Here is a 21218-nt window from a genome sequence, read left to right as displayed (position 1 = left end):
CATTAAAAGTAATAAAAAGGTAAAACGTGTCATAATTCGCTTATAAAATATTTTAATTCTTCTTTTGGCTATGAAGTTTTTATTTTAAGGTAATTTTCATAGTTAATCTTCCTCAGTTGTTAATTTTTCCTTTAGTAACTATCATATTTTCTAACAATATAAATATATTAGATATATAAGAATATGCTAATTAATAAGTATTGAGAAATTAGACGAGCAGTTTCAGAGTTCGTATATTTAATTCTGAGGATACTATTTTTTAACTATTATAATTAATACACATTCTGGTCACTGCTCACAAAAAAATTCCAGAGAATGGGTAGCAATATATCATAATACCACCGGATGGCGATCCGGCCCGCCAAGCATGGCGATTATGTGTCGTTGGGAGAAGCCTGTGCCTTGCAGTGGGTGTCCATGGACTGAAATAACTACGACAGTTGTTAAATTGTAATATTTTAAAATCCTTAGTGTATTAAACATCATATTAGCTCTTAATATAATAAGAAATCAGGTTTTAATGTTTCCAAAAAAGATGTTCGGTAAATAATAAAGAGCATTGCTGTCCATAATATTTATTATATTGTAGACCATATTACATGTTATAAACCAGGTACAATGTTTATGAATATTTAGTATGCTATCCTGCGAGGGTATATTCGGTTCGTTTTGTTAGTTACTAAAACATTTATCAAAATACTCCAAAACCTTCTTGATCATATATGTTAGAGTTGGAAATAGCTACACAATAAAAATAAAACTTTTGTACTTTAACCGGTCACACTATCTCAAAAGCGAGCAATTAGATGGCGAAACAAAAATTGTGCAAGTACAGCAAATAAAATGTATACAAGTTTGTAAGTAAAATCAAAAATAACACTTAAAAATCCACTTTAGTTAAAAACAGGGTTTACTTTTTTATTAGTTGAAAAAAAGTAACACTATTTTATTTAATCAGGTGCATTTAGGACAAAAAAATAATTTTGCTTTATATCATTTTAAATTGGCTGTAATTGTGCACAAAAAACTATTACCAACTAAACATTAAATCTAGCGTCTTGATTAACGTATGGGTATTTGGTAAGTGAAATTAATTTACCTCTTAACTCACAGTTAAACAATGTTTTTTTTTAAACTTTAGAGGTGTTCTAATAGTAAGTTATTTAGTAAACATACAGAACTTTTACATTTCTTCAAAATATTACACTTGGAACACTAATCCAACCCTAACTTATCAATCAAATGAAGGTAATACAAAATATGTATATTTCAACATTTAATATAAAATGATTTATTACTCAAAAAAGCGTAACAAAAATAGATCTTTTCTATTAAAACATCTTACAATATCTAATTTTTTTTTTGTTTTTGTTATAATTCAAACAATCGTCTACATTTACATTTTAATTTTAATAAGGCCCCTATGTTATGTAACAAAATTACGTATACCTATTTGATCAGTATCACGGCTTGCCACGAGTTAAAAAATATGTGACTTTACAGGAAATTATTAAAAAATTTCACTTGGACAAAAAATGTTTATTGATATCAATAGTTTTAAATATAATTGATAATAAAATTGAATTAATTTTAAATTTGTAATGTCAAAATAAGAAAGTATTTTTCTAACTCGAAGAGTTTTCGTTGCATTCACTGAACTAAATTTACCATAGTTTACATAAATAAAAAATATTCGAATCTTACAGGATTAAAAGTCAAAATATATTTATGTAATTATTTGGCATTACACAACATGTTTTAGATTATAAAAATTAAAAAAGGTAATGAGTCACACTCATTACAATAAAACTGGGATACAAAAATTTAACAATTACAATTATGCATAAAAATATTTCCTATAAAAAGGAAAAATTGAACACTTTGTGTTACAAGACAAGATAGATACACATTTTTATCGTCAGTTGACTACAGTTAAATAAATAAATACAAATAGCAAGAATCTACAAAAAAAAAACAAAACAAATCAGGAATATTGTTCTCATCGGCCCATAGTCTTTGACATGTTAACCAACAATGTATACATCTAAAACCTACAATACATTGCATACATCGTTGTACATATCTGTATCAATAATACATAGAATAAACAGAGAATGTATGGAGTGTTGTAATGCTTTGTACTGATTAGTCTCATGTTCCATTTCATATAATTAGTTCATGTAATCATTTCATCTGTTTAGATGAAAAGTTAAAAATATTATACAACCATGTGCTGCTGTTGAACATGACTAGCCATAAAAACGGAAAATTATTTCAATAAAAAAAATGCCATAAAATATTTTCTCAAAAAGGACAATTGAATATTTCTTGAAATTAAATGTTCAATAAATTTAAATATTAAAATTGTGTAACCAAAGAACAATTACATAAATTTTCCTATGAATAAAAATAGAACAGTATTATTTTTGACCTTTTCTCAAAATTTTAATCAAAAGAAGTTTTTATTATGATAGATGATATTTTACAATACAATTTCATTAAGTTTTTTTACTTTCTTTGTCATTTGTTTTTTATGAATTTTCTAAAAAAAACTTATGAGTGTTTAAAGACTGATATTGCAGCACACACACTATTATATATTTGTTTTGTTATTAACATGAAGAACCAGCTGTTTGCATGTGTCTCAAAAGAGAAGTTATAACAAATTATATCACTAACCTAATGTAATTAAATTTCTAAACATAACAATAAGTTGCAATTGAGGTAGATTAAATTTTTTTACACCTATTATCCTAAAAGATTAGAAATATATACATATTTTTTATAAAATAAAGCATATACTACATTGGATCTCAACAAAGTAGTTTTCTGTCACTTGCCATTACTAGACGCCAAACATTGAAATTAAAAACTTATTGAAAGAATATGATTTATGCTTAAAGTTTACATTATTAGTTTTATTTTTTAAGATGACCTGGGAAAAACCCATAGACAGTTTTGATGAGAAGAATCATTTATATAAATGAAAATTAAATTTTTTGATACATTGCAACTTATTACATAAAAACTGCTGCTCTTTATATTTCTCTTAATGAATCCAATGTATTTTTAAAAATTTGTACTGGGAAAAATTTTGAATATTTTCTATGGTACAATCTAAATATAACTAATAAGAATTTAGGAATCCCATTGCCTGCACAGAATATCATTTTAGAATTATCCAAAAAGACAATTAAATTGACATACATTACCTAATTGTTAAAAGTACATACTTTACAATAATATACATGAAGTACCTAAATTTAAAATCTGGATTTCCACTTCATTGTTAATGTATTTCTTTGACTGAAAAATGCAAGGCACCTAATAAGCTGGATCTCATCCTTTCATTTTGTATAGATATCAGCATTTTGTAAATTCCTTTCATGATAAAAAAAAATTAATAACTTTGATGAATGTATTAAGTAAATTTATATCCTATAATTCAAATTAAATGCCAAAATGATAGCTAATTTTATTTCAGAGTGATTAGGCATAACTGTACCTATCATCTCTTTTATTACAACTTTTTTATGTTTTTTTTTCGTTTTTTTTTTCTTACTTAATAAAAATTAAATGTTACAAAAGTAGAACACAATTTTATGCAATCTAACTTTTGCATGATTTTAAAAATTTCAAAATCTTGGCACTCTATATGAAAAGATGTAGACTCAGACTTTATAAACTTTGCTTATCACACTTTGACCCAATTCTATTGTCTTATATGCTAAGGAAGCAATATGCTTCTGAGGTATAAAGGTATTTTTATTGCATTGTGTTGCTAATTGAAGGACGTAAAAGGACTGAGGATTTCAAAATTATTCTAGAATATAGAATGAGGATGAACCCTACCCTAACAATTGCTTCGGTTACTCTGATTTTTATTCTATTGTATAAACAGATCTGATGTTATGGTACCCACACTATGACATTACACTCAAGTGGAAGGTGTATGCTCTTTGTTGTATTAATAAATCACGTTGAAAAGTGGCATGCCTCTCTGAACATATTATACAGCACACCACTTTCAAGAGTCATATCCACCTTCCACACTTCCTGTTCATTAATATTACTTTCAGCCCACAGAATTCTGAGTGACCCATCAAAAACTACGAACTACTGATCGCCATCTAACATCTCACAGAGTTGGTCCCATTTATACTGCATAAATGTCATACTTGTACACTATCAATAAACAATTTACAATTCCGAAAGTACATACACGACTAGATCACATATTCATGTAGAATTCGGAAACATTTGGTATATCCGAAACAAAAAATATAGTTACAATTTGGCAAATATTTTCTGAAGGCACTTCAGGTTTGTTTGTAAATGTAATAGAATATCGGATTATTATCTGTAACTATTGTTTCTTCTGGACTATCTTACAACTTAGACCAACCTTACCTAATGAGGTAGCTTTGAATTAACAAAAGCTAAATGCAGGAATCTTACCCATTGCGGGCAAGGTTAGTGTGGTGGTGGTGGCGGTGGGGGAGGTTTTGGATTTGGAGTTGTCTGAAAAGCTTGTGTGAATGCTGGTAATCGTTGCCTTCGACCTTCATCTGTCCCATATGAAGGCTCAGTTTCTTCAAGTAAAAGCATTTCACTTGGCAAAGCTGAAGTCCCTTCTCCTGGATCCAAATATATAGACTGCACATTATCAGGATCAAGTAGATGCTCGGGATCCGACAATGGCTGTGGTATATAAGGCAAGTTGGACGGCGTTGTAGAAAATGATGCTGGAATAACATAAACCTCATACTCAGAACCAAAAGGTTCATAAGTGGGTGAATTTTCTTGTTCCTGCTTTATTTCCAAAGGTTCCACTTTTATGTCGAGATCCTGTGGAATTTCCACTATGATATCTGTGGATGGCACTCTAGTTCGTCCCTCTGATGTCCCTGCTTTAGATGAAGATGGGTTCCAGATTTTAAAATCCATACCTTCTATGGGAAACTCAACATAACTCTCTTCAAACGTAGAAGCTTCTGGTGGTGGTTCACTAGAGGTACCAACCGCTGCCGACCTCCATGACTTTTCAGGATGAGCATTCTTGACATGCCTGACTAAGTGGTCCTTGCGTCCAAATTTTTGTGGGCAATAAGGACATAAGAAATCACGTCTACCTGTATGTACAACAAGATGCCGCCTAACGTCTTTTGCTGTAAAGAACTTTCTGTCACAATAGTCACAAGGAAATTTCTTATCAGTTTCATTTTTTACTGTGCGGCTTCCTGAATGCACTTTCAGATGATAAACAATTTCCTGCCTTGTATTAAATATCTCATCACAGATCTTACATTGCAAATTACCTTCCTCAGCTGAATGCAATGCTGCATGTTTACGATAACTCAGCTGCGATGTGTAGGACTTCCTGCAGTCAGGCCGTTCGCATGTATACATTTTTTTAACAGGATTATGTATACGAACATGATTGCTCAGATGGTCTTTCCTATTAAAAGTCTTTCCGCAAATATTACATGCAAATGCCCGTGCCTCACTGTGTATAAGACCATGACGTACAAGCTTAAATTTAGAATTGAAACGCTTGTCACAGAGCTCACAGGAGAAGGGAAGCTCACCAGTGTGGGAGAGGACATGTTGGCTGAGCTTACCAGGGCTGGAGAAGCGCTTTTCGCAAGTGGTACAGACGTGTCGTTTGTTGCGGTCCCGACGGGCGCTGCGAGCGGGCGCCGCTGGGGCCGGGCCCGACCGCTCGCCCCCTGTCACACTCGTCGTGGCTTCCTTCGGTTTCCCGGGCAAAGTGGGCACTCGTCGCGCTGTCTTCACCGTCGGATAAACATTCTTTATTCCACTAGGACCGGACGCTCGACGCGTTACATACTGCAGCTTAGTGGGCAGCTGCGACGGGGGCGGCGCTATGAACGTCTTCTGCGGGGCGGCCGGGCGGTCCCTCCTCGTCTCCTCCGAGAATTCGGAGCCGCCCTGCTCGCCTTCTCTAGGGTTCCGTGGCGGACTAGCCATCTCGCGTTCATTTTTGACGTGCTTACCCTATATCACTATCCGATGATCGCACGTTGTACTGTGGCTGACTCCGCAGTGACGATGGCTGGTCGCGATGGCAGAAAACATTTCTGTCACATTGACGGTCTGGAAGCCCTTTTTCGTATTCGTGTCACATGGTTCTCTTGGAATTTCTGATCCCCATTCACGGTAACAAACAAAGATTATCTCCTTTATAAATCTTTATGCTTTTATTGGGGTTAAATAAATGAAGACCAAACGAAAAACGATGAAATAACTACTTTTTCTAATAAAATACGTAGCGGTTGACATCGAAATGTCAAAATAATGAAATGAAGCCAAAAAGCCATGTCAAAAAAAAATCCGCCGAATAGTCGACGACCCCTCGTTTTAGTGTTACCTAAGTCAAGTTTTCTGTTTAATAATTAGGAGAAACCTTGTTTAAGAATTCTTCTTCGAGATTTTTTTACTGTAACAACCTGATAAGAGAATGGAACCCATGCCTTTTCAAGAATGACTTTGATTTTATATTCAGTATATTCTTTCTTAATTTATTCAAACAGCGCATCTTTCGTATATTCATTGTTATTGCACAAATGTACCATATAAACGTTATCTGTGTTAAAATGTCACATTAAAAACTGATTTGAAACTGGTCTGTGGTCATATGAAATAATAAAATAACCTGAATCAGTGGAAGAAAAGTGTAACAAAATTAATATTTTGGATTACAATTTTTATTTTAAACATAAGGTAAAATGAGACATATTTTGTGTTAGTACGCATAAGCCTATCTAGGAGAAAAATTTTATATGATCATATACTTTTCTATACCCGTGTCTAGGCTAGTAGAAAATTTTATAAAAACCTTATTGCTTCAAAGTTATTCATCATTCATCAAGGCATCTGTCCTATCAATTTCGATCAAATTTTTCTTTGAATAATGATTTACGAATTTTGATTCAGTATCAAAAGTCTCTTTTGTATCCAAGGTCTAGCAAATATCGCTGTTACTATTTAAAGCCGCTTGTTCATTGGTTTATTACTATGATTAATGTAATCACTTTTTTCACTAGATTAATCTAATGTTCCTTAAGCCATTGTTACAATTTCAACTAATATTAGTCGAAATTACTTTAAATAATGTAACAAGTACATTTTTTTGTTGTTACATTAAAATTCTAGTACAATGTTATTTGGAGTGATGCTTTAGGGACAATATTATGAAAATTGTACATGTAAATCTACATATAAATAAATCTTTCATAGAAAAAAAAATTAATACCATTGCACAAACATTAAAATTTTAGACAAATATAAGATTTTAATTAATTTTTTAATCTCCTTATTAGAGTTTTACATCATTTTCTTGATAAATATAGCTAAGAATAAGTTTATAAATATAAATAAGCTGATTAATACTTTGTAAATTAGCATGCAGTTTCTGGAATAGCAAATTTAGAGTTACCCTAGGTCCAAAAATGTAGTTTTCTTGGTTGTTTTCCTCCTTGCTATTTGCATTTATGCTTTTGTTTTGTCATATATGTGATATCAAGACGATTTATTGTAATTTTAATAATAATTAATACATGTAATATTTGCGTAATACTGTTTATAATGTGAATATTATCTGCAAATTTAACAGTATTATCTTTAATTAGAAATAATATAGAAAGAAAAATAATATGTAGTTTTAGAACAGTGAATTTTTTATAATCACATCACACCAAAAGGAAGGAAAACTTTCATTTCCTACACTATTCTTTTGCGCTTTTACTATCCATTTCTCTTGTGATTAGCATTAAAGCAAAGTCTCCACTCTGGTCATTTTAGACATAGTTCATGTTTCTGCAACCTCTTTTTTTAATGGTCCTCAGGTCATCAACAACAGTCCTGCAGCGCAATTTTGTTTTTTTCTTTAAAATATTAAAGAAATCAAAATAATTTTTTTTAAAAGGGACATGATCCTCACCCTTTTTGATAAAACAAAAATATATTTCCAGAATTTTTTGAACCCTTTATGAACCCATCTTTGTGGTTTATACATTAAGGGTGTCCTTAAACGTTGAACACATATATATCTTCTTGTACATTTCATGAACACAGACATGTGTTTTTGTGATTTAGGGCCCTTTTAAAAAACACTTAATGTGTTTTGCGAATGAAAGGCTTAAACATTGTGTATATTATAATTTGTAACCGTTTATTTTTTTTTAATGTTCATATTATTAAACAACTTTTTTAGCATAAAAATAGTAAAATTCGATATTCTTTTTATGTTATTTACTTTAAATTATGGTTTTCATTTTTCTTTTAACATTTCATTATTCATCATTCAAAAAAAAAAATCAAAAAAAAATATTTTCAACTTTGGTGCCCCCCCTGCTTGTGGTGCCTGGTGCGGCCGCCCCGCTCGCCACCCCCTAGCTACGCCACTGCTCTGATTATATGAAAACTTACATCCATTTCAGATAATTCCCCCTAGAGCCATCTAGTTGATGTTTTATTAGAAGCACTGACATTGTTGACATAAAAAAACAAGTTTTATTTTGATGATGTTATAGGTACAATGTCTGAGGCTGTGGTAGGCTCTGTGGCGTCCGTGGTGAATGCTGATGATCAACGCTCTGCCACTGCTGGAGGTTCTAGTAAGTATTTTTTTATTATATATTTATTTAATTTTACTTAACTACCCATCTTTTCTACAATCAAAAACGAAGATTGTAGAAAAGTTGGGCAAGTTTACAAAAGGGTTATATAGAGTAGCCATGTTTTAAGCTTATTTCCTGTAAATGACAGTTTGAAAAAAAAAACAGAATAATTTATTTTGTTAAACTGTCTTATAAATTTCTTTTAAAATTGGTTATTTATCAGGCAAGTCTATACATGAATACATTGATATTCTGTGCTGACTGTTGTTTTTATCACTTGGAAAATGATTGTCTTATTATGAGACTCAGCAGAGGCCAATTTAAGGTTCTGCTGTTACTATTGTTCACATTGTTTGCAAGTGGTTTTAAAATACCTGGTGTAAGATTTCTTACCATATCTTATATGTTGTATTCTGGAAAATGATTCAATATGATACAAGTACTTAGTATTGCACTTTTTGAATTGTTAATAGCTTAAAACAGGTTAAAAGTTGCTATTTATTCAAATATTTATTTATCATATTTGTTTAAAATATCCATAACACAGAGTGATTAACAAAATTCATACACATTCATGCACAGAATAACAATTGAGATTATTAGTGAACCATAATATTGAAGCATAATTTTGAATAGGACCATTTATTATAAAATTATACCCAGGACCTTCAAAAATAGTAGGTTATGAGAGAGTTATCTTTCAAAAATTTTGTGGGTTTCATTGGGTTTTATGTGTAAAATTTTGCACGAAACACCTATTGCTTTACTTTAAGACACCAGATAGACTGTCAAGTTAGAGAAGTAATTTTACCATCCCATTTTCAAGTTTTTTTTTCCATAAACCACTTTCAAAATTTAGCTAGTGGACCCCTTGCAGCTATATGTCAACCATATTCCTAAAATTTGACATAAGATGCCTCGCAAGTCTGTCTCGCCACATTGTATTGAACATGGAATATGCCAACTTTTATATGTAACAGTTGCTGAGCTTCTTAAAATATTATCTGCCTAAATTGTTTTGTGAAATCCAGCTAACATTTTAGTTGTCAACTATTGAAAACAAATAAATTTTCATGGATTCCCATTTGCGAATTTTTAACGCCATGTTTTCATCACACGGTACTTTGTTGATTACAGTTTATAAAATCAGAATAGGTTAGTAACAGTAATTTATCTATCTGAGCTGCTTTATGCAAAATACACTTATGAATTAGCTTAAAATCGTTATTAGAATCATAAAATGGTATTAAGTGCATATAGTGGTGCAATTATTTAGTTAAAATAAGTTGTTCTCGTCATTGAAGCTCTTATGATAATTATAAAAATGTTTCAGTGAGTTCCGATGAGAAAGTGTATGGTGGTTGCGAGGGCCCTGATGCAATGTATGTGAAATTGGTTTCCTCTGATGGTCATGAATTTATTGTGAAGAGGGAACACGCTCTAACTTCAGGCACGATCAAGGCTATGCTGAGTGGACCTGGCCAGTTTGCGGAAAATGAAGCTAATGAAGTCAACTTTAGGGAGATACCGTAATAATCAATTCTTATATTAATTTTTCTTGTCAGTGATGTTTTTTACACATTTGCATTTAATTTTTCACCAGGTTTGTCTTGGCAAACGCTAAAGCTTGATCAAAGGTTTCTCATATGACAATTACTATTATTCATTTTACTGGATTAAATCAGACCCAACATTTTGCTATAGTTGCTTCTGTATATATTTTTTTCATTTATTTAACATTATAAAAAAAAACTTTTGATATTGATTTTATGATACATATCAGAACAACAATATTTGTGCTATCAGAGTTGACATTAAATAAAATAATTCAACATGAAATTAAACAATGGCAATGAGTGAAGAGAATAATTCACTGTTGGTAGTGGGACTAGGGGACATGAATATGTGCTTTTAAATTCTTAATAAGTTAGATTATTTAAGAAGTGTTATTTGAGCTAATGTTTGTTGTTTAGTGTTAAACTATCTTCCATTCTGCAATCATTTTCCCCATATTATTTGTACCATTTATTATTAACTTTATTATACGAACTAAAAATGTTTGATAATGATTATATGATCAATGTTTGTAAACCTGAAATTTGTTAAAGGAATTTTTGGTATTTCTTTGATTATTTTAGTTAGCCTTTCGTAAAACAGACATTCTTATATTACGGAGAGGTTTTAATGACCAAAAGGGGGAATAATATTTTTCATAACTTTTTGCTTTTCAATTTACTTTTAATTATAAATTTAAATTTACTGCTTGTACGCGGTTTTTCGAATTTATCTGTCATAGTTATTTAATATGACTGATTTGGTTTGTTTTCAGATCACACGTGCTTCAGAAGGTGTGCATGTACTTCACATACAAAGTTCGCTACACGAATTCGTCGACGGAAATCCCCGAGTTCCCAATCGCACCGGAAATTGCTCTCGAATTGCTAATGGCCGCGAACTTCCTCGACTGTTGAAGTTTAGAAGTTAATATTTAGTCGACATTTTCTATCGATAAGTTGCTTAAACTCCGACTCTAAGTTCTGTTTGGATTTTTATTAAATTTTCTAACATAATTTGGGAAGGTAAAAAAAATTAATCATCAATATCAGTAAATTAATAAACATAAGTTTAAATATTCAATCCTGTCATGTGAAAGAGAATAAGCAAATAGCAGTGTTCTCACATTAATTCTGAACTTAAGTAAAAAGCTATAGTTAAATACTTATTGCCTTTTAATGTAGTTATGGGTAGGCATATTGACTTGTAATAATTTAAATCCTTTAGTATTGAATGCTTTGAAACAAGCCTTGGCTTGTATATATTGATACAAAAAGCAATTTGTGTCAATTTTGTTAAATAACGAATTCCAGGTTGTACAGTCAGGAAATTTAATGTATTTTTTGCCAAAAATCTGATAATGTTTATATCATTTCGCATTTCTAATAATAATACAATGTGCTGTAATATACGTTTGTACCACACTAATTACACAACTAACACTCTGAAATCAGTGTGTAAATTAAAAATGTGCATACATTGTATGTGAACATATATTTTACACATGTAAAGTACTAATAAAGTAATACACACACTAAATTTCCCATGATACCTCTTGCTTATTCAAGTTAAACTTCTAAACAGTTAATTAGCTTTAGTGCATTTAAATTATATTGTTCATTTTTTGTTTGGCTTTTTCACTAAGAAAATGTAAACATTAAAACATTCATTAAATTTGTCGTTAATAGATTTTAGGTGTAATGCGTGTCTTTTTATTTGAAACAGGCATAATAACATTAATAAAATGTGTAAAAACAGTGTAAAAATTGAACACAATTTGTAATAAAAGAAAAATATCTACATTTATTTCATTTATTTCTGTGAATTATATTATGAAATGTATGCAGGAAGTATCATTGAAAGATTAACCATTTTTTATTGCCAAATAATTTTAAAATCTTATATGTGAAACCTCAGAAATGACTACGTAGTTTAAGAGACGATATAATAAAAAAGTGTTTTCTTAAAAATCATAATACAGATCAGTGCCGTGGTCCGCAGTGTCGATTTAACAACTTGTGATTATAACTTATGGGGCTAAGTAAAGTCTTAAATGTACACAACATTTATTAACACTTTGGAGGTGTTGAAATTATGCAACCATGCTGCTGTCAAAAATAGAGAACAGTTCATTGCGAGTCACTCGAGTTTTTGTTATTCCATGTCTTATTTTTCCATTATTCAATCCTTTTCGCCGACAATTATCATTTCAGGCATATGATATCGTCCTAAACTAAGTTTGCCGGTTCTAGGTAAGGTCAAAGCGGTCATCAAATTTAAGCGCCATATGGCCTGCCTATTACTTCATCTCGTCAATCAGCTGCACTATACCTGATTCGATTTCATAGTTATTTGAGAAATCTCTTTTCATAGCTTGTCGAGTGTCAATGGAGGGCAAAACAGTGTGTGCAATGATACTCATTAAGCTCTAATGGAGAAACGTCTATTTAGGCATAACGGAACAAGGGCTGTTGATTCCAAGTGCCTTAAGGAAGCCGCCCACACACTGAAACGGCGTCAAAAATTGCGCGCTCACAAGAAATCCTTGATTCTTTATATTGTTTATCCCCTTAGCCATGTGTGTATAAAAAATAAAAGCCAAAGAAATCCAGGACCTTTTTCGAAAAATAACGATTTTACAAGGATTTCAAGGGTTAGATAGTTAAAAGTAGTAAGAAAACCAATTTACTTTATACAGAGGGATAATAAAACAAGTTATTTTAAAATGATCTGTCCTTTATTCAGTTTAATGCATAAACAAAAACCGGTCCAAATCAGTATCGGTCGTCGGTAAAATAATCTCGAGCAGTTCAAACCTACGATACGCGGACTACGCTTGTCGCTTACAATATTATATACTTTGGAATGACATCCTGCTTATCGCTAACGCATTAGGAAAAAAAAACAACTTTACAAATAAAATCGAAATCTTCAATAAATAAATTCTGACATCATAATTACACAACTAACCAATTTAATGCACTAAAACTCTAGAAAATTCCATCTGAGATCTAAGCTTACAATAAAACTTTGGATAAGAATTAAAATAATTATGGATAACCGTCTCGTTTTGTACATTTTTACAAAAAAAAAATATAAAGTCTCTATAGCAGGTGAATACTGAGTTATAACGTAGAAACTAAATGCGGAGTAAGTTGTGACACCATCTGCACCTAAACTAAACGAAAATTTACAAATACCTTTATTGATACACCGTACATTGCAAAATAACACTAAGATTAACAATAGACTCCATAGAAAAAAATATTGTTCGAATACATTACAATTCATTTGCCAGTTTCCTTACGAGAACTAATATTTAACCACATATGGAAATAAACACAGTGATTCGACAATTTCTACATTTTAATTATTGGCAACATTACAAGAACATAAACATATTGAGCTGGTTTCAAATGGAGATTGAATACATTAGACATAAAACGAAATAGTTTTTACAGTTGTCAGTTTAAATGAATGTTTTGTTTTCTTAACACGGATTAAGAAGGAATAGATATGTGCAACAATAACTCCATTTAGGCAACATGTCATATGATTTACTTGAAGCACAACAATGCCGATGATATGTAGATAGATATATAATAATATATCGCTGGGACTTGACACGCACGAAAGTTGTATACCATTTTATTTTAGCTTATGGTGATTTTAAATCAATAGCCGAGCTTGTTTGGAATAAATCAAAAGATTAGTCCAAAAACACCGAAGTGAAGAATTGTATTTAGAGATGAACACTAGCTTTAAATGGATTGAATATGACTTTGTAACATTTTTTTATAAGAGCAAAATAATATTTGCCGTTACTATAATGATTATTTAAATTCATTTAATACGTTATTATTATTATAAAAAGTAAAGAAGTAATTTATAAAACATTAATTATAAATGTTAATAAAATGTCACTTCTCTTGGTTGCTAAATTTACGAGGATATAATTTCAGGGTACCAATCATAATATATATGTTATTATTTCTGCGTTAACTATGATGGCGATGATGATAACATATGTATATGATATGGGTAAATTAATAACAAAGCGTCCCTTATGTAACAATGTTATATTGGGAGTTTGTAATATAAAATTATAATATAGATAAGAGTCAAAATGTTACATCCAATGAGATTAGAAATAAAACAATTGAAAAAGCAATCTTTAAAGCGTATACCTAACATTGTAATTAACACACGTGTCAAGCCCATAACGACCTAGAATACTATTTCACACGCCAGTCGTCTTTGCGCATTTACGGTTGCCCGTAAAACTAAAACTTAACCAGTTTTTTTATAAATAATAATGCAAGTAGCCAAAGAAAATTCTTCGCTGATACATATTTTATTTTTACAGTTGTATATTCGTTGAGTACTAATGGACATACGATAACTTTATGCGTTAATTAAACTGCAACGATAAATGACAGTGGTGGGTACATGTTAATAGGCAATATCGACTCGGGTAAGAACACCTCGCGTCTAACCGCTACAAGGAATATTGAGCAATCATTAGATTGTCTTTTAAAAGCTTGCACTATAGCTACGATGGCATAGTACATCGAAAGGAATTACGAAAAAAAATTAAGTTGTAAATGCTCAAAAATTAAAGTACTAAGTGTAAGGTGTCGTCATAGCCCCGGCGATGAAGCAGTCGCATCTCTCTGCGGAGATAAAATAAAATGCAGTAAAAGCGAAGTGCGAGTTCACCCCTGGTCGCTGGCGGCGTTCTGTTCGATGGGTATCATCTTTTTGCTCATGGAGTAGATAGGAGCTTCGATCTTCCCGGATATGGCCTGCACGCGACTTTTTACCGACTCAAGCGGCGCGAGGTCTACCTTGGAGTCGTCACACGAGGTCGAGTGGTGGAAGGAAGCGCCGACTTCGCTGTTGCCATATATGTGCTGCGGCTCGCGGACGTTCCCGTAAAGATTGTAGTTGTGTATGAGGGTGGACACGCGGTTGACCGGAAGCGGGAGGCTGTTGGACTCCTTGGTGATATGTTCGCTGGTCGTGAGTATTGTGGTGACGGGCTGGTTTATCTTGAAGTCCGGCTTCGGCGGTGCGTCGTCATCTTGCACCGACGACTGTGTGCTGAGTGAGGGGTTCTGTGGTGTGAAGGTTTGGCACTGGGGAGCGAACACCTGGTTCTGTGAGGTGAGCGTCTGGTTGGGTATGGCCGGCGGGCAGGGGGCGGCCTCTTCTGGTACCTCGGGCTCCGGCTGGAGAGCGGCGCGCCAGTCAACGTTGGGATACCGCTCGCGGATGCAGTCAACGACATCAAGAAGATTCTTAGCGTCCATTGCCAGTACGTGCGCTGCTGCCAGCATGCTTCTGCGACGAAACCAATGTTTAATAAGTTACTTAGATTTTACAATAGACGAAGTTGTCACTTATTTTCATAATTAACCAAATTCCGGTGTTACGATGCACATGTTTTGTGTCTTGAAATTCTTATAAAGCATTTAAATGAGAATCACTCCCACTCCCTATACACTATTCTTTACTTTCACTTGCTTTGAATTGTTTCAACCACACCGTACCTAATTATTTATAGCATTCGTAATCATCCTTATTATGCGGTTTACCATGTAATACCATCAATTTAATATTATTAAAAAATACTTATTAGAGAGAAGTATTATGCGAGAGACCCCGGGTTTTTTGCGGCACGCGGATGTACACGTCATGAAGGAGGCAATCACTCTCACATCGCGATCGCTGTATCGTCATAAGGGAACACCTATTTATTTACTATACCTATAGGGACACTTTTCAAAACCTACAGTTCTTTTCGCGTAAAGTATGCTCATTATTCGTCTGTTTATATTAGGGCGCTGTGCCCTGTATGGGGTTTTCAATGCTACGCTATAAACCAGTCGTTGCCGCTTTAAGCCTTAGAGCGGCGGGGAGCTCACTTGGTGTACTCGTGCTGCAGCGTGGTGCTGGCGTACTGCATTGCGAGCCGCATGGCCTCCACCAGCGCCGCCATGTCTTTGCTCAGCACCTGGTGCGCCATCTCCACTTCTCTGCAAATTATCAACATAATATTTAAAATTTTGACAAAAATTTTTTTTACAATGTATAAAATGCCCACTGCAAGGCATAGTCCTCCACTAAAGATCAAGATATTGTGCTATCTTGACTATGTCGCTGGTTCACCTAGGCATTGGTCCCCATGCCGCCTCTACCGGCTCCTGGTGGTCCTTCGAAAGTATTCCGCCCCCAACGGCCGTTGACTGCAGGAACGATGAGCCATGTTCGCTGCCACAATTCTTCGATTTACGTAATGAGATTATAATGACATAGTATTACTTTATTTTCTCCCAACCCGTAAGGGCTACGCGGAATAGTTTTTATTTAAACCGCTACAATTGTTTCGCGTAAAGACTTGTGTGAATCATTATTGTAATGGTACCTCTGCGCGTGCGGTGGGTAGGGCACGACGAGCAGGTCGACGGTAGCGCAGAGCGCGCGCAGTTCGTGCCCCACGGCGCGCACGCAGCCCAGTAGCGCCCCCGGCGCCGCGCCGCGCTCGCCTGCCAGCCGCATCACGGCACGCACCACGCGCGTCGTTGCCGCATACACCGGCTCGCACGCCTGCACCGACACCGCGCACGTCACTCGAGTGCACGTGAGTACGTACACACGTGCACTTACACACGCGCACGTCACGCACGCTCACATATATCAAAATATTTTGTTGAAGCCTTCTATATAAATAGGTCATATAAACAAAGGATGATTACATGTGCGATATGTATAAAATTTTTTACACCTATTTCCATCAACCTGTATAAAGTGCCCACTCTAAAATTTATTTCAGTTTTTATTTTTTTCTATTATTATGCGGTAGGCCAATAACTTCAGGCTGTACAATGAAAATGTGTAACAAAAAATTATAACAGCATTTATTCCGACAATATATATGATTACACACAATAATTTCTTTAAACACAAATTTAAATTTATTTACTCCCTGCTTATATTACCCTTGTCTAGGTACCACCAGCGATCATTTTGATATTATCAACCAACCATCTATGTCTTGTAAATTAATTCATTATTCATTTCGACCATTTTTTCATTTTTTTTTGTTTGGCCACCCAACCTTCACTTAAGCAATTTTTATTTTTTGTTTAACGTTCTTTTTTCCTGTTCGTTTTATAATGTTCAATTCTGATTTTATCAGAAAGTCTTTTTCTCTCCTCTTTCCAAGGAGGTCTGACATGTTTAGAACTTTATGTAGTGGGTTTTTTGAGTGCCGTGAGTTACATTTATACTCGTTTAAAAGTTTTGTAACCGATCATACTGTACATTGGTTGTGCCAATCATAAAACATTTATATATCATTTTTGGATATATTTAAGTACAAATATGCACTTACTTTTTCCTCCTTAGGTTTCTCCTTATTCTTGACCGTGTTGGCCGGACTCGTTTCGGATGAATTTGCGGCTACAAAAAGAAAAATAACATTGTATTAATCAGAATAAATTCAGTAGCAATTTTACATTGTAATTTATGAAATATAGAAATTATTTGTTATTATTAATCGGAAGTAATTTGTTTATTGTGCTACCGTAACCGTTGTACTGCTTCTATTGTATGAGCTGTGAGAGGTTAATTTATGGGACAGTCTGTTCATTTGAACAATATAAAAATATTTTACGCCTGTTTAGACTTTTTAAACTAATTTCTAGACTAAAGAAACTGCATCGAATGTACACGAATTCAAAAAGTGAATAATATATTCAATCTTATTATTTTACAGCTTTAAGTTTTCATCATCATATAGATGACCGAAGGCCTCCCTTTTTGCGCTGCTTGCATCCTGTGATTTCCTACCATCTTGACTTCGTCGTTGATACAACCAGCGGGGGCTCCGGCCGGCTCTAACCTTTACTATATCGTTGGTACACCTACTGGTACCCGTGCATATGGTAACCATACTACAAAATCTAAACACATCAATGTCATTACAAATTTGTTTAGTTTTATTCATTTTTTATAGAGGCAAACATTTGACCACAGATATTGAATGTTTCAAAATTTTGTTAATACTATCGAATTTCATTTAGAGATATAAATATTTGGACTAGGACGTGGTTGGAAAAGATGTTTTATGTGAAGAAAACATCCATCTCACCCGAATGGGGCTGACTAGATCTAGGCTCATGTGCACCGGCGCTCTGCGGCTCCATAGATTTGTGTTCCCCACCGGACTCGCTCTCAGCACTCACTTGCACGTTGGACAGGCGTTTCTGCAACAAACCATCCAATTATCGGACACAAATAATATAATATATAAATTAAAGTCGGCTCATATTAAAATTATAATACAATTATATTGTTTTATAAATGTGCCTTTTCATTACACATTTAGATATTTTATTTGTATCGATCTATAACTTTTAGCTGAATGTATCAAAACCTACTAAAAAGTTAAAGATAAAACCACAAACCAACATCCGAATCATCAGATAAGTTAGCTGCTATAAACAAAATTATTAATCTATTAACAAAACATAAGCAATTATATTAATAAGACAATTTCTCTTGACTATATAAGTATAAGCATCAAAAAAATGCGTTGTTCTGAAAATAGAGAAAAGACATTTAAAGTTATTATTTAAATTGTCGATTCTTTTTTTAAAAGTTTTTTGTAATATTTTTTTAATTTCTTCACAGTCCAGCACGCCATAACACCATTATTAACAGCGCCATCTATGAACTATCAATGTTAAAGAGCCATTGCTCTACCGATATTAATTAAGCATGGCACAATACAAAATAGAATAATAAACGAAACTAGTTTTTTTACATAATTAAGTCTTTTTCAACAAGATCTAATTAGGAATAAGACGATCCGTGGATGAACGAAAGTAGCCGGTATAACTCAGCAAAATGATTTGTTGAAGCAGCAGCGAGCAGGAATCGCAGCAGACAGAACTTATGGAACAGAACTTATATACTTAACCGCTGGGGTCTTATAGTTCTGGAGTGAACCGCGCATCAGCAAGTGAAGAACGTCCACCCACATGGTCGTAGAACGTGTGACAAGAACTTTATTGTCTAAAAGTTAACTTCCTATGTCTGAAAATGATGTCAATAACAAATTAAGAAACTATCTGTCTCACCAAGTTATCTTCTTGCATCTGGAGCCACCTGCTATCCTCTTCGCTCTGGTGCTGTTGCCGTGCCAGTTCCGCGAGCAATCGTTTCTCTACCGCTTGCTCCGTGTCGAATTCTGGACTCTGTTGCACATACGAATAAATATCATTTTCCCATGTCAAAAACAATAAAAAAATATTAAGAACTAACCTTGATAGAGTTATTAAGATTTAGAATTTTTGTACAAGTTGATTCTGTTAACACATGTCACCCAATCTGTCACCAAAAATGCAATATTCAAATAATACGAGTTATTAACAAAGTTAGTTCTTTTCAAGGTTAACTGTAAAGAAATCATACGTGAAAAGATCTTCCTCTACTGAATTCTTATTATTCAATAATAGTATGAATACATCATCTACGCTCGGCAATGTTCAAGCTAAATAAATTGCTGATGGTCTATTAAACTTTTAAAGTAAAAAAACGTACTTTAGGAATAAAAAAAACGGATTTAAATAAATATTTGTTGTTATTATAAAGCATTTCTTCATAAAGCAAACTTTGCAAATTATTATTACTTGTCTTTGATTTGTCAGTTCCACGTATGACTTCGCAAAGAAAAAGATAAAAAATTAACGAAAATTCTACCGGAGAAACCCAATGGACACACAAAAACTCTGCAAAAAAAAGAAAGAAAAGTTTCATTTACAAGAAAAAATGCAAAAATATATAACTTAATTTCAATATCACCACGGATGAGTGTTATATACAACATACATGTTATATGGGATCGGCGGGGATTTTGGGGATATTGTATATACATTATGTATATAAATAACTATGATTTCAGTTTTAAAAACACATTTTAAAAATCGTCATAAGTAATAATCTTATACGGCATAACTTAACGGGCATGCATTCATAAACTTCTTTCTACACAAACTACTTATGAATCCAAAAAAATAACTACCAAAATAAAAATTTCGAAATAATATTCGCCAATAGCATGCGTGCCGGTGCATTTAATACGTTTTGTGAACTCAAAATCACCTGGGTGGGTTGAGTTGCTTGTGCAGTCTGTACTACGGGGGAACATTCTTGACGCGACGCGTAAATGCTTTGCGCATCCATTGACGACGACGAAACGAACTGCGCCCGAACCTGGCCAGGGTAGGCGGCAGTGGATGCGATCTGACTCGCGTTTTGCGACGTGGACACCTGAGGCTTATACAACATAGGTTGAGCGCCTTGGACGACGTTAGAATTGTACACCTGCTGAGGGACATAAGACATGGGCGGCACCACGCCCATCGGCTGGCTGAACCCAGGGGGCAATTGAGCTGCATAGGCTTGAGGACTTGCAGATTTAAAATGACTGGATTTCGGGATTTGATTATGACCCTTGTTGGGCCCTTGACCGTACTGTATACCCTGAACTATGCCCACGGGAACCCCATAGGAAGTTGGGTGGGAGGCCGCCATACCAGAGGCGACAGGCCGGTAGGCCGGTTTCATAGCTTTCTGAGCCGCGATGGCTGCACAGCTTTTAACATTATCGCCCCCGAAGTCATATATCTCCTCCACAAGTGGGGGTTCGGGTTGCTGCCTCATTTTGTTCATCACACTAGCCGCTAGTTGAGCGTTAAGAGAACCCTGAACAGAAAACTGACCTATGTCTTGGTCTCTGCGAGTTCTTGGAGGGGGAGAGGCCGGCACGGAATGTTGTCTCGTGAACGGGGCAATGGGAACAGGCGACCCTCGATGCGATAGGCTCCCTCTGGAGTTTCTTTCGAGCGAACCCATTCTTATCGGTGCCCTTTCTGTAGAAAGGGAACTTCTGGTATTACGTTCCAAGGACCTAACTCGACTGGGGTATGTTTCTACAGATACCTCCGTCTCTGT

The 21218-nt window shown here is 34.0% G+C and overlaps 3 protein-coding genes across 3 annotated transcripts in view; 1 reads left to right on the top strand and 2 right to left on the bottom strand.

Annotated features, from left to right (window-relative positions):
- Positions 1 to 2521: 2521 nt before the first annotated feature.
- LOC137925593 (uncharacterized) lies at positions 2522 to 6311 on the bottom strand. The gene has a single exon (XM_068769055.1). The coding sequence runs from the start codon at positions 5989 to 5991 to the stop codon at positions 4474 to 4476; it is 1518 nt and encodes a 505-aa protein (XP_068625156.1). The 5' UTR covers positions 5992 to 6311; the 3' UTR covers positions 2522 to 4473.
- Positions 6312 to 6624: 313 nt separating this feature from the next.
- On the top strand, positions 6625 to 11998 carry EloC (elongin C). The gene is made up of 4 exons (XM_068769066.1): positions 6625 to 6744; positions 8556 to 8639; positions 9976 to 10171; positions 10972 to 11998. The coding sequence occupies exons 2-4, from the start codon at positions 8561 to 8563 to the stop codon at positions 11111 to 11113; spliced, it is 417 nt and encodes a 138-aa protein (XP_068625167.1). The 5' UTR covers positions 6625 to 6744; positions 8556 to 8560; the 3' UTR covers positions 11114 to 11998.
- A 919-nt stretch (positions 11999 to 12917) lies between these two features.
- Positions 12918 to 21218, bottom strand: part of Fak (protein tyrosine kinase 2 Fak) — a 75968-nt gene continuing 67667 nt past the window's right edge. Inside the window, exons 21-27 of the mRNA XM_068769067.1 lie at positions 20791 to 21206; positions 19343 to 19463; positions 18352 to 18466; positions 17593 to 17660; positions 16624 to 16805; positions 16124 to 16234; positions 12918 to 15539 (exon numbers count right to left, since the gene is read on the bottom strand). Of these exons, the coding sequence (XP_068625168.1) occupies positions 14912 to 15539; positions 16124 to 16234; positions 16624 to 16805; positions 17593 to 17660; positions 18352 to 18466; positions 19343 to 19463; positions 20791 to 21206 (1641 nt within the window). The 3' untranslated portion in view covers positions 12918 to 14911. The remainder of the gene's footprint in view (positions 15540 to 16123; positions 16235 to 16623; positions 16806 to 17592; positions 17661 to 18351; positions 18467 to 19342; positions 19464 to 20790; positions 21207 to 21218) is intronic.

The sequence above is a fragment of the Battus philenor genome, unplaced genomic scaffold (assembly GCF_028537555.1).
Source record: "Battus philenor isolate CCGP_79_NKW_IND1 unplaced genomic scaffold, ilBatPhil1.0.hap1 SCAF_27, whole genome shotgun sequence".
Classification (NCBI taxonomy): Eukaryota; Metazoa; Arthropoda; class Insecta; order Lepidoptera; family Papilionidae; genus Battus; species Battus philenor.
Note: the sequence above shows the minus strand (reverse complement) of the source record. Positions and strands in the feature narration are given on the sequence as shown.

Bases quoted from the DNA above. Each gene is read 5' to 3' on its own strand.
- LOC137925593 (XM_068769055.1), bottom strand. From the start codon at position 5,991: ATGGCTAGTCCGCCACGGAACCCTAGAGAAGGCGAGCAGGGCGGCTCC.
- EloC (XM_068769066.1), top strand. From the start codon at position 8,561: ATGTCTGAGGCTGTGGTAGGCTCTGTGGCGTCCGTGGTGAATGCTGAT. The intron at 8,640-9,975 runs GTAAGTATTTTT...AAAATGTTTCAG, and splicing joins TGCCACTGCTGGAGGTTCTA to TGAGTTCCGATGAGAAAGTG. The intron at 10,172-10,971 runs GTAATAATCAAT...GTTTGTTTTCAG, and splicing joins GTCAACTTTAGGGAGATACC to ATCACACGTGCTTCAGAAGG.